This window comes from Elephas maximus, chromosome 15, assembly GCF_024166365.1.
Source record: "Elephas maximus indicus isolate mEleMax1 chromosome 15, mEleMax1 primary haplotype, whole genome shotgun sequence".
In the NCBI taxonomy this organism is placed as follows: Eukaryota; Metazoa; Chordata; class Mammalia; order Proboscidea; family Elephantidae; genus Elephas; species Elephas maximus.
In genome coordinates, this window is record NC_064833.1 from 38,955,381 (window position 1) to 38,969,664 (window position 14,284).

General features: G+C 40.6%; 1 protein-coding gene across 2 annotated transcripts in view; it reads right to left on the minus strand.

The window, feature by feature from the left end:
- Nucleotides 1-1,864: 1,864 nt before the first annotated feature.
- The window catches only part of ATP6V1C1 (ATPase H+ transporting V1 subunit C1), a 59,731-nt gene continuing 47,311 nt past the window's right edge, over nt 1,865-14,284 (minus strand). For both annotated transcript variants that reach the window (XM_049853773.1, XM_049853772.1), the window contains exon 13: nt 1,865-13,012. In XM_049853773.1, the coding sequence (XP_049709730.1) occupies nt 12,917-13,012 (96 nt within the window). In that variant the 3' untranslated portion in view covers nt 1,865-12,916. The remainder of the gene's footprint in view (nt 13,013-14,284) is intronic.

Here is a 14,284-nt window from a genome sequence, read left to right on the forward strand (position 1 = left end):
GAAGGAAAAGCTGTGCAAGAAAGAAGAACTTAGAGTTTCAGGAAGAAAGGACTAGTCGGAAATGACAAACGCTCTGGAGTCAAGCAGAGTGTCTTCATTTGACTAACCAGGATGCTATCGATGACTTTAGCAAGAATAGTTTCATTGAATGAGGCAAAAGTAGGTTTCAGCATGTTGAGGTCTTATTTGGAGGTTGAATAAAGAGTGGGGTAGTTAAAAAAAAAAAGGGATAGGTAGCAGCTTGAGAGGAACACAGACTCAAAGAAGAGTGTTTTAGAATGAAAGAAAGAGAACTATGCTTACTAAGCCAAGCATAAAAGAAAAAAAAACAGGAAAGAAGAAAAAACTGTAGGAGCCAAAGAAGCTTCAGATGCCCGTGTGTTGAGGAGTGGGCTTTGGAGAGTAAGGTCAGAGCAGAGTGTTGTGTGTGGAGGGGGCAAAGAAACGCTGGCTGGAAGAGGACATACCTTTCCAGAATTGATGGCAGAGGCGAGAGATGTTGGGAAATCAAAAGTATTAAGCAGTTCACTTGGTTTCTAGACGGGCAGTGGTGGTTCAGTGGTGAAATTCTCACCTTCCATGCAGGTGACCCAGGTTCAATTCCCAGCCAATGTACCTCAGGCACAGCTCCCACCCATCAGTGGGGACTTACATGTTGCTACAATGCTGAAAAGATTTCACTGGCACTACCAGGCTGAGAGACTAGGAAGAAAGGCCTGGCAATCTACTTCTGAAAAGCCGGTGAAAACCTTATGGTTCGAAATTATCTGATCTGAAATTTATCATGGGAATGGCACAGAACCAGGCAGTGTTTCATTCCACTGCGCATGGGATCGTCATGAGTTGGGAGCTGACTTGAGAGCAGCTAAGAAAAACAACAACATGGTTCCAATAGGCTCCCAGGACAAACGCAGACCAGGTAGGAGGTCAGATTTTTAGCAGAATTGAGAAAGGACCTTGAGAAAAGGAGAGAAGATTTGAAACAATTCCTGTGGGGAATGGGAGACAGCTAACCAATAAAAGCGCATGTACGGAACATGGTAAAAAAGGTATGAATAGAAAACAGTGGCACGTAACTTTGAAAATAATGGCGCAACTATAAACGGAGATTTTGTTACTTATTCTTTTCAGTTTCCAAATACACCAAAGAACAAATAATCCCCTATGCAAGACTGAGTGGTGTGGTTACTGAGAAAGCAAGAGCTGACAAGCTGCATGATTTTATCATTCATCACTCTCAACTTCCAGAAAGGGTTTGAAGTGGCTCCTTAACTACATGAAGTTTCAGGCAAGGAACGCTTTAAACTGAAATTCTTAGCAAAAAACAAAACCAGGCTCATTGGAGAGGGGTTCTGAGATTAACCGAGTGAAACAGGAATAGCACCACCTGTCTGTCAGTTTGTTGTACTGCAGTGGCTTGTATGTTGCTATGATGCTGGAAACTATTCCACTAGTACTTAAATATAAGCAGGGTCACCCATGGTGGGCAGGTTTCAGCACAGCTTCCAGACTAAGAGAGAGTAGGAAGAAAGGCCTGGCGATCTGCTTCCAAAAATTAGCCTCTGAAAACCCTACGGATCACAATAGAATATTGTCTGATACTGAGGTGGAAGATGAGCACCCCAGGTTGGAAGGCAGCTATGGACTCAAGAATGCCGACAAGGATGGTGTGGAGACTGGCAGCATTTCATTCTGTTGTATGTGGGGTTGCCATGAGTCAAAGCCAACTTGATACAATAACAACAGCAACAAAGGAAGAAAGTATAAACATGGGAAGACCAACCAACTAGCGATGGTCAAAAGGGAACCAGAATGTTAAAAGAAAGACTTTACAACAACAGTTAAGAAGCAAAGAATAGGGGGTAAATTAGGAAACAATGAAAAAGCAAGAAAAATAAATTAGTAGACAACAGCATCAATAAGAAAAAAAAGAGTTTCTGCTGTGGAGTTTAAGTGGTTTGAGGAGGCTGGCTAAACAGGGACAACTCTGTACCACATTATGGCTAAAGAGCTGATTTTCCTAGTCAGGAGGAGCTAAAACTGTGTCTGGTTGTAAAGATAAGGGCTTCCCAAAATCATTTATTTCCGTCCGAAAAGAAATTGACGCGAGGGCAAGCAGCCAATTAAAATCTGGAAAGCTTCGACTATGGAAAATTTTACACTTCAATTTAGGTACCAAATTACACAGCCCCATTCCAGAACTAACACTAGCCCTTCTCAAGTAATCAACTCCTATATTCCAATGTTCGTGTGTCTCTAAATTGCAGCATTTCCCTGGAAAGAGTGTGAGGGATCCGGTATAGATGACCCAAACACCTTAAATAACTGAGGATGCAGAGGCAAGAGAGAAGTTCAAGTAGCAACAGTTTAGATGACAGAGTTACACTTCTTACAGAGCAGGGGTCATAACCTCTGGTCTCCCAGCAAGAGGATATAACACTGAAGCAAAGCTCTAAAGAAAACGGAAGTGAGAAACACACATTGGAAAACTAAAAAGAAACCAGAATGCCGAAAAACAAAAGAATTGTTGTCATATGTTGGCTATTGTCAAAGGATATCGTGTGACTAACAACGGGCTGCAGAGCCAGCCACTCATGTGTCAAACACTAAAATGCCAGCTAATTTTATAAACACAATGATTATGATTTTGAAGAAATCAGAGCAATTGCGAAAGAAATCAGTAACAAAGTTTACAAGTGACTAAATTCTGCCTGGATCTTTACGGGCATTGGAGGGAGAGCATTAAATATGTTTGCACTTGAGAGCAGAGTCCAGCACACCTCCTGGCAAAGAATCTATGTGATAAATGTATCCATCTGAGAAGCAGAACCAAGTGCCTAAGAGAGTGCCAAGCACTATGTAAGAAATTGGGGTTACAGATGAGGAAGACCACTGCTAAGGTGACTCTTGAAGTGTATAATCAGAGCCTACAATGGGCCCCCTTTGTTATTAAAATCAAATCTAAGACCCTACCTCATTTGCATTTGCTGGAGCCCTGGTGGTGCAGTAGTTAAGAGCTTGACTGCTAACTGAAAGGCTAGCAGTTCGATTCCACCAGCCACTCTTTGGAAACCCAGTGGGCAGTTCTGCTCTGTCCTATACGGTCACTATGAGTTGGAATTGACTCCATGGCAACAGGTTTGGATTTTGTACTCTCTACACCTCCCTTGGAAACCCTGGTGGCATAGTGGTTAAGTGCTACGGCTGCTAACCGAAGGGTCGGCAGTTCAAATCCACCAGGCGCCCCTTGGAAACTATGGTGCAGTTCTATTCTGTCCTATAGGGTCGCTATGAGTCGGAATCGACTCGACGGCAATGGGTTTGGTTTTTTTGGTTACACCTCCCTACTCACTAAGCTATGGAGTCTTGGTGGCACAATAAAGGAAATGTCAGCAGTCCGAACCCACCAGCGGCTCTGCTGGAGAAGAGGCCTGGCAATCTGCTTTCTTAAAAGAGTACAGCCTAGGAAACTCTAGGGCGTAGTTATACTCTGTCCTATAGAGTGGCTGAGTCTATAGTATTAACTCCATGGCAATGGGTTTGGTATTTTTGGTTTAGGTTCATTCACGTACCATAAAATTCACCCTTTTAAAGTGTACAGTTCAGTGGTTTTTAGTATATTCGCAAAGTTGGGCATCACCACTAATTTCACATTTTAATTATCCCCTCAAAAAACTGTACCAACAGTCACTTGCATCTCCCCCAACACTCCTGGCCCTGACAAACACTAATCTACTTTCTGTCTCTACGAATTTGCTTGTTCTAGACGTTTTATATAAATGGAATCATACAGTATGTGGTCTTTTGTGTCTGGCTTTGCTCAGCATGTGTCATGGATTGAATTGTGTCCCCCAAAAATATATCAATTTGGCTAGGCCATGGTTCCCAGTATTATGTGGTTGTCCACCATATTGTCATCTGATGAGATTTTCCTACGTGTTGTAAATCCTGCCTCTTATGATGTTAACGAGGGGGAACAGGTGGCAGTTATGTTAATGTGGCAGGCCTCAATCTACAAGATTGGATTGTGTCTGGAGCCAATTTCTTTTGGGATATAAACGACAGAAGGGAGCAGAGAGGGTGACCTCACACCACCTGGGGTTCCTACTCCAGGGGAAGGTTGAAGAGAAAGACCTTCCTCCAGAGCAAACGAGAGACAGAAAACCTTCCACTGGAGCTGACACCTTGTATTTGGACTTCTAGCATATTAGACTGTGAGAAAATAAATTTCTCTTTGTTAAAGCCAACCACTTGTGGTATTTCTGTTACAGCAACACTAGATAACTAATACAGCATATTTTCAAGGTTCATCCATGCTGTAGCATATATCAGTATTTCATTCCTTTTAATGGCTAAATATCATTCCCTTGTTTAGATACACATCTTGTTTATCTTTTCATTCATCAGGTGATGGATATTTGCGTCGTTCCCACTTTGGGCTACTACTACTAACACTGCTATGAGCATTCACGTACAAGTTATTGTGTGGGCATGTGTTTTCAATTCCAGCAGGAGCGCAATTGCTGGTCATATGATCCTGGTAGCTCTTTAACAAGGCATTTGCCTTCTAAATCAATGTACATTAAAGGAAAATTAATTTCAACTACCATAAGATACAGGAAGCAAGAAACAAAACCCAATGAATATAAAAAAGGACGGTAATAGTATTAAAAACAGCAGCTAACATTTTTAATGCCTCCTCTGTGCCAAGCCCCTTGCCAGAAATATGTACGCATCCCAAGGCTTAATGCTCAAAACCATCCTGTCTTGTTATTGTAATTATCCCTCTTCTACAGATAAAGACACAGGTTCAGATCCCAAGAGGGGATCATACTTTGAGAGAACACAGGTCTGACCCTGGCCCATGTGGCCAGCTCTGGGGGAGCTGAGAGAGAAAAGCAAACTACTGGGGCATTCATAACAAACATCAATGGTCTAAATTCCCCCATCAAAGAGGCTCCAGTCAAATTAAAAACAAACAACATTCCTCTTTCAGAAAACACAGAGTAGCTAAATTAAAAAGATGGAAAAAATCCAATTTGAACAAAGGGCCTTTATTCTGCGGTAAATGAGGACTCTTCAGGAGCCTGTGCAGTGACTCGACATTCCTCTGGCAGCGGGCTGGGGTGAACTGAAGGCAAGCGAGACTGGGGACAAAAGGGTCAGTCAGGAGGCTGTTGAAATAGACTGAGCAAAGAAATCAGGCCAGTAGATGTGGAGAAGGAAGAGAGTGAGGTGGTGGTGGGGCAGATGCTTGATATGTCTGGATGCAAGAATGAGAGGGGCAATGAGCAGAGGTGGGAGCACATGGCTTGAGGTAAGGAGCTGGTTTCCGACGTTCTCCTTCCTCCTTCAGCCAGTTGTCCTGCAGTCATGCCACTGGCCTTGTGAGGTGATCCATGCCAATACATCACTACTGAAAAAACAACCCACTGATAGAGTACTGGAATCCCTGATGGTGAAAACGATTAAGTACTTGACTACTAGCTGAAAGGTTGGTGGTTCAAACCCACCCAGCGGCACCACAGAAAAGCCTGGCCATCTGCTTCCAAAACGGCATGGCCCTGAAAACCCTATGGAGCAGTTCTACTCTGCATACATGGGGCCGCCGTAAGTAGGAATCAACTCAGAAGCAAATGACAACATAGATAGGGTGCTATTCCTTCTGTAGACAATTTGCCCCTTCGTCAGCCTTCTTACTAGAGACCTTGCTCTTTCGCCATGTTATGACCCTCTTAAATTCCTGGAAGGGTAAAGACAAACAAATAATACCATTTGAGAACCTGAGCTGAGCATCTTCTAGATGTCTCCCTACAGAGCAGTCACAGCAAATGCCCTGCGTACAATGCACACTAAGTGAGCACTGACTGACAGAAGAGATTACGTTCCCGTTACACTCACACAGCTGTGTTTCCAATTCTGCTGATTCAATATTTCCCATCACAAACAGCCTTTGGTCTTTCAATACTGCAACTGGTTTCCTCTCATGCACATAAAGGCACAGCGTATACTTAGCTGTTTTTTGTAGTCAAGAAGAATATTGATGCCTGTGTAGCAATCTGAGGCACATCAACAGCGATTCAGGAAGCAATCAATCCTCTCCTTGGTCCTCAGCCTCGTGAGGAAATTCAATCCAGCAATCTAAGTGAATGGACGCTAGGCTGACTCAGTTAAACGAACAACAAAAGGCCAAAGGATATGGGACATATTGGAAACTCAGGGATAGAATGGCTCATTACCCAAATGTGACCAACTAGCCCTGCACTGTCCAACACAGTGGCCACCAGCCACATGGGGCTATTTAAAATTATGCAAGATTAAAAATTCAGTTTGTCAGTCACACTAGCCACATTTAAAGTGCTCCACAGCCACATGTGGCTAGGGGCTGTCGTATGTGGTAGTACGGATACAGAATTTCCATCATCACAGAAAATTCTGGATGGTGCTGAGCCAGACCAATTGTGCGGTCAGGTTTGAAAAAATCTGGGTCTGTTCTTTACCCGCTGACTGATACTATGGGTTGACTTTTTTGGACAAATACCCTTAAGTCAGTATGCTTTTAGACTTTGGATTTCAGTAGATCAGTAAAATACTTTTAATTCTGGATTGTTGCACAAAAGGCTGCCCCCAGATGACAAGGCTATCAGCCCCATGAAGGCAGGCAATGTTCTTAGTATCTGATTGCTCAGCATTGTATCTCCAGGAGCTAAAGAAAAAATGCCTAGTTCATAGTATTTGCTCAATATATGATCATATATGCACACATACACACAAACACATATCTCCTTGTATTTTTGTTGTTCATTTTACCTTCGGTGAAAACTTTGTCACGGGCTGACATCAGGCTGCTGACAGGTGTTTGAGAACCACTGGTATACTACCACTACACACACACACACACACACACAGAGGCTGGATTAAGTCACAAAATGATTGAGTGCTCTAACATTTTCTGAGAGCTTTACATTAATAAACACGTGTCACATAATATTTCAACTCAGAATGCTACTAAGTGTTTTTGTAAGCTTCTCTAAATTGATTGTATGTTTCATAACCAACCATGTGCAGTGGGGAGGTGGGGGTGAGAGCGGTGGAGAGGAAGCCCCCCTACCACCACTGCCAAAGGAAAAAAAAAATTGCCTTTGACTTGTGGCAACCTACCCATTTGCTTTTTTAGTGACACAGGAGTGCCCTCTTATGGTAACGTAAGTCCCTGTGTAGTCTATTTTAAAAACAAGCGACTTCGTGTTTCTAATAATGCATTAAACCTGTACTGATCCATAATTACTGAGAAATGAGTCCAAATATGTACCTAGTTAAATACGAAATCTGACAAGCTGTGTCGACGAAAAAGATTCAGATTTGTCACAATCTATCTAGTGAGGTCACCCACATACCCACGAAATGAACAGAATACATGAAAGCCACTCTTTGGATTTGATAATTTGGGGTAGTATTCTGTTCTTTCTTCCTCCTGTTTAAAAAAAAAACTTTCGAATTCAAGGTAGCATCGTATGACACTGTTCTTTCTTTTGTCTAATACCGACAGTAAGTTTTACTGCATCCGACTTTATTTTTTCCCTCACTTTCCTCATACAAATCATTCTTTGAAAGCCTGTTTCGCTTTTTCTTTTACGCTTTATCGGTGGTGATAAATCATGCCCGAGGTGGGTCCCCAGCCACGCTGAGGCCACTGCCCTAAAATACTCTTTGAACTTGGAATCAAGGCTAGTTCTGGAGGTCACCTTTCAGCCAAACAACAGATTGGCTTATAACACCCATGAGTAATGTACCTCCTTAAAAGATCAACTATATGTGACCGAACGGTCAAGTTACCCAAAAGCAACGATGAAAAGGCAAGGAGAAGGGAAGCTAGATCAGTACAAACAGAACAAACAGAATGGAAATAATGAAAATGCTGACACATTGTGAAAACTGTAACCAATGTCACAGAACAATTTGTATAAAAATTGTTAAATGGGAACCTATTCGCTGTGTGAACTTTCAACTGAAACAAAAAAAGTTTTTTAAAGTCGGGTCCTCCATTAAAAGATAAATGTGACCTTGATCATGTCTAGAGTTTTCCAGAATTTCAATCTGATACTTTACGACCTTACAAAGGCAAAGAACACCTACGATGATCAGTTTCTGCCGAGGCAGAACTTTCTGGTTCTATTGAATGCTTCCTGAGGTGACAAAGTAGGAAAAGTTAATTTATCCATAATGATCTTATTAAGAGCGGTCTGTGTGAAATACAGAGAGAAGAATCTCATATGAATAAGACCAAGACACAAATCGTAAGTAAATGACCCAATCTGAGGGTTCACAGGAAGACTTTAAAAGGCAATTTCGAATTGTAATTGGCTGACCACTAGCATCAGATTCTCCCGGGTGTTGGTTAAAAATGTATTCCTTGTTTCTACTCAAGACTGTTAATCACATCTCTGTAGAGTCTGGCAATGAATCTGCATTTTTAGTATAATTTCCCTGGTAACAACCGCTGTCGCTGTAACAACCAATTTTAACATTAAGCAACTCTGTCGGCAAATTTCCTCTTTGTGTTTGTTGTCTGCCTCTTATTTCGTTTTAAGTTTTTTCTTGTATTATCTTGACTGTTCTTGGCATGATGTTGTCTTGTTTCTCCTCAATCTTGTCTTCTTCTCTAAGGCTAAACAACCCCAGGAGGCATTCTCTTACCGTTAATCGCCTCCATGGGTTTACTCAGTTCCCCTTTTCTTTCACAAGTCATGGCACTCAGAACTCAAAGTATTCTAACGGTAAATCCAATAGTAAATAAGATGGCTCTGAAACACCGTTTTCTTTTAAAGCCAGAATTATATTTACATATTAATATAAAGTAACACTATCTATAGGCTAGAAAAATAAGGACCATGAATAAGTTTTCATTATTGAAACAGGTAAACTTCAGTTTAGAGACAAGTACTAAATTAAGCAAGTTTTCAGTAAGTTTCTTCTAGAATATACTACTACTACAGACCTTCAGTGGTTAAGTGGGACGGCTGCTAACCAGGAGGTCAGCAGTTCGAATCTGCCAGGCGCTCCTTGGAAACTCTATGGGGCAGTTCTGCTCTTTCTATAGGGTCGCTATGAGTCGGAATCGACTCGACAGAAGCAGGTTTTATTTTATTTTTTTTATAGACCTTCCAGCACAAACCATCTTTTACTGATGTTAAAAGATGACTTTTTTCTTTTTTTAAGGCAGGCAAAGTTTTCATTACAAGCTATTCTGTAATATTTGTGTATGTGGTTTTTAGCCTCGTGTATTATTATTGTTAGAAAAAAAGGACAGCTGAGAATGAAGACTAACCTCACATCTAAATCAATTTCTCATACCTTATTTCCAAGATGTGGGACTATTTAACTTTAAAATGAGAACAAGGAAAAGTTGACACTTGTTGAGTATTATGTAGAGTACTACTTTAAAGGTACTACATGGTACATGCTCATTCAAAAAGCCATGTGGAGTACATTCCACCAAGACCACACAGAGTTCTTGCTTAATTAAGAGCAACTTTAGCAGAGTAGGATCAGAGGCAGAAAAAATCTCCTAGGTTGAATAACTTAAAAATTACTACTGAAATCAGGATGCAACAAGCTATGTTCAACGAAACGCTCTGGGCCCCTCGGTTCCTGCAGAATATCAACACGATTAAGTATCCGATTGTCCATACCTAAAATTTTTTTTTTTAATACCTTTTCTCTATCACCGTCTACCCTGGACTAAGATGAAGGAATGTGTTTAGGTCGCTCACGTAGCGCCTAGCGGTGAGTGAGAGGTATGATACGAAGGACAGAGTCCCACAGTCAAAAATCTTAGGTTCAAATTCTTATTCTGACTCAAAATTTGTGATTTTGTACCAAGAAGTCACTTAACTTCTTTGAACCTAAGTCTGCACGTAAGTAAAATGAAGACCCAGCAGTCCTCTCATCACAAACAACTTGAGGAAGGGATGAGGTAACGTATGTAAAAGCAGCTCTAACAAGACAATAAATGTTAAACGAATCTCAAAGTTATCTGAGCTGTATCCTGGAGGAGAGTCAGCAGACTCCTCAGCAAACAAAGTGAGGCAAGTGAATGGATGAGGGCAGTCCCTTCCCAGGAATGGTAGCCACCATGCCCAATATAAACAATCCAACAGTCTGATGCTCAGTGACACTCAAACTGCTTTAACGTTAGGTTACAAACTCTATCACCCTCCCCCTGCCACACACAATTACTTCTTTCTAACCTTAAAACTCTACAATGATATGTACTTTGAGATTCCCAAAATAAACACAAGTGGAAAAAGAGCTACATCTGCTGCTCTAGGGTGACAGTAAGTACAGGTGTGGCACTCCCATGATGCACTGGGCACCACCTCGAGCACTTTGTGTGCATGTGGGAGCTCATTTACTCATCACAACAGCCCTATGAAGTGGGCACTACAATGATCCCCATTCTGCAAATGAGGGGCTGAGGCACGGAGACCACTCTGCCCAGGAACACAGAGCTAGTCAGTAGCAGAGCTAGGGTGTGAATGTCTGCCATCTGGCTCCAGATTCCACTCTCAGCCACTCTGCTGTATCGCATCAGTGATAGAAATTATAGTCAAAATCCCCCAGTTACAAAACTATGCTGAGATTTTAAACCTAAAACAGTCCCTACCTACTCACATCAAAAGAATATTAAAGTCTAAATAAAATCTTAAAAGTCATTGTGTGGACCTACCAATCTTTTACTTTGATCCTCAAAACACATCCATCCCTGTGATAGAGATATTATCCCCATCTTACAGATACTAAGACTCAGGGCTACCACCCATCTGTCAGTTTGTTGTACTGTGGTGGCCTGTGTGTTGTTACGATGCTGGAAGCTATGCCACCTGGTATTTCAAATACCAGCAGCGTCATCCATGGTGGACAGGTTTCAGCTGAGCTTCCAGACTAAGACTAGGAAGAATGGCCTCCTGATCTACTTCCAAAAACCAGCCTATGAAAACCCTATGGACCACAACAGAACATCTGATACAGCGCTGAAAGATAAGCCCCCTAGATTAGAAGGCACTAAAAATACACAGTGGCTCCAAGAATGGTCTTATGCAGCATGCTAACCATCAAGAAGACGGTAAAGGATCAGGCCATGTCTCATTCTACTGGATCAGTCAGAGCCGACTCAAAGGCAACTAACATTGGCAAAATTCAAAGGACATTTACAAAAAATACAGAGAACCAGAATTTTCTGATATTGAAACCAAAAATTTCGTTTCCTCTTGTCCAAATGAAAACCAAACCTAAAATACACATTCTACGCATGTTCTGAATTTAGAATTCTAACAGATAACCTTGCTGTGTGTATCAAAAATTTAGATATATATAACCCCATGACTTTACAAAAGCCTACTTCTAGGTTCTCTCCTGCAGAAATACTAGCTCAAGTGTGCAAAAATATTTGTGCAAACATGTTTGCTTCAGCAGTGTTTGAATAGCAAAAACGAAAAACAGCCGGAATATCCATCAATAGGTGAGTGCTAAATTTTTCATGGCACGGACACATGATAGAGCACCATGTAGCCATACGAAAGAACGAGGTAGCTGTGGACACACTGATATGTACAGATAACTTGCGTATAATATTAAGCAAAAAAAAGTGACAGAATATTTGCAGTATGATCCTTTTTATTAAAAGTAAACTATGCAAATGTGTGAGAAATATATAATAGGGATAGAGTAAAGGCCTGGAAGAACACAGAGAGAGTAGAAATAAGTCTGTATTTGTTTGAAGTTATGAGTACCTCTGAAATTACTTTAAATTTTTGAAGTAAACAGATTTTGGAGCCTATGTAATTTCCTAAATAGAGGGAATAAAATAAAATGTAAACCTCTTTCTCCCATTTACAAAACCGTGACAACAGAGTAAGGGTAGCAATGCCATAAAACCCTCTTTTGAAAACTCTTTCAGGGTGCTAGACAAAGTCTTCTCAGATTTTAAAGGCTAGCAAGGCCTCTATTTTCAGACTTTGTCATAAATCAAGGCTTTTATAATTGTAGATCTTAAAAGGAAAGAAGAAAAATAAAGACTTAGAAAGAAAATGACTAAGCTACATAGTTTTGCTGTACTTTATTCAGAATCGGCCCTACTTCCTAATTAGAGAACTAAAAGTTCAGTGAACAAATGTAAACGCCCATTATTTGTTGAAAAATAATCTTCAAGTATGTGCTCTGCCTCAAATTTGGCACAGTTAAATCACTCGCAAGTCAGACAAAAACTGTCACCTCAGCATATACCAAAAGCCTGAAAGTAACATAGCAAGTTAGCTATGACATCATTTATTAGACTCTCAAACTGAAGTGGAATCTTCTGAAGTCACACACGCCACAATACACCTTTGCACAGGTCATTTTATTCTCTCCTGTGGGTGTTGACAGTGCTCGCACACTGTAATTTGAAACATTCAGAAAGCACATACCTGAATATTGTCACATTTCTTTACATCATGATTCAATAACTATTAAACAGTTATGTCTACCAAATACAGTGAGCAAAATGGTATAAGAGTTTACACCATTCCCTTGTAAACAAGGTCTTTGTGCACAACAGTAACAAATGGAATTGATGCATACCACAATATCAGTGAGGAAAGACCTTCTCTTTAAATAAACTATTCAGTTTATAAATAAACTCTGATTTTTTTTTTTTTACTACACATTTACATACCTGATCAATAAAAAGAAACAATACATATATTTTCCTTTAAGAAGAAAATGTTGAGAAATGGACCACTGTGGGAGAAGTCACCCAGGATGGGGGTCAGAAGCAAGCCAAGGATAATAGAGCTAAAAGTACTATTATACGGCAACCTGTGTCTGTTAGCATACACCAACACAAGGACAAGATTGTCTGGCGAGGAGCTCATTTTTACTTGAATTCCAGCAAGTTGCAATCAATCTTGTAGTAAACATAGGGGTAGTATTCCTGTTGACTGAGGTTTAAGCCTGGAATATCCATAGGAGCCTACGGGAAAAATCAGACAATTTTTCAGTTATGTAGTTAACCTACCGCCATTAAGTCGATTCCAACTCAGAGCGACCCCATAGGGTTTTCAAGGCCGTAAATCTCTACGGAAGCAGACTGCCACATCTTTCTCCCACAGAGCCACTGGTGGCTTCAAACCGCCAAACTCTCAATTAAAAGCTTTATCCACTGTGCTACCAGGGCCTCCTAACCCACTGCCGTCGAGTCAATTCCGACTCATAGCGACCCTATAGGACAGAGTAGAACTGCCCCATAGAGTTTCCAAGGAGCGCCTGGTGGACTTGAACTGCCGACCTTTTGGTTAGTAGCCATAGCACTTAACCACTACGCCACCAGGGTTTCCAATTATGTAGTTACAGAACTCAAAATAAAAAGGAAAAAAGTATTACCACTTACCTTTTTTACTGAACACCTACTCTGCACTAAATTTATACACTGATGCTAATTTAGTCTGACTTAGTTATTATCATCTCCATTTTGCAAATGAAGAAACTGAGTCTCAGAAAGGTTGACAGTGACTAGTACAGCCTGATTGAAGCTCTCTCTGACTCAAGAGTCTATGTATTAAGCCATGACTATCACTCTTTTTCATGTATACTGTAAAAAATTACTTTTTTAATCTTGAGCTCAGGGTACTGAGTCTACTATTGAGCTTGTGTGATACAAGGCTTACAAAATGTTGGATAAAAGTAAACTAAGTGTGGTTTTAAAGATATCACCTATTATATATGCATGCTATAAGAATTTACTGGTAGGAAATTATGTAACGAATAGTTAGGTCTCATATTTTAACCACAATTCTATGAAAATATAGAAATTTATTTCCTGCATTGTCTTCTATCTGTTAAGAGAAACTGGTTTTTCATGGGTTCTAACTGACGCAACACGTGAGATCCTGTCAATTTTAGAAAAATGATGGTTGCCTTTAAATGCTCATCCACTGACTCCAAAAATTTAACCAAATTAAAATAACTACTACTTTTAGTCCTCTTTACCAATTTATAATTTTTGTAAACAACTAGTATCACTGGTTGTTTCTGTATTTCTGCAGCTATAAACATCTAATCTACAGAAAACTAAGAAGCAAAGCACAGCTCTACCTAGCATAAAACAAGGTAAACAAGGTGAAGTATTCTAACATAAAAAACCCCAAACTCACGTAAACCACAGCTTCATCTCTCCTGAGACCTGAAGAACTAGATGGTGCCTGCCTACCACTACCCACCATTTCTAACCAGGGACACAACAGAT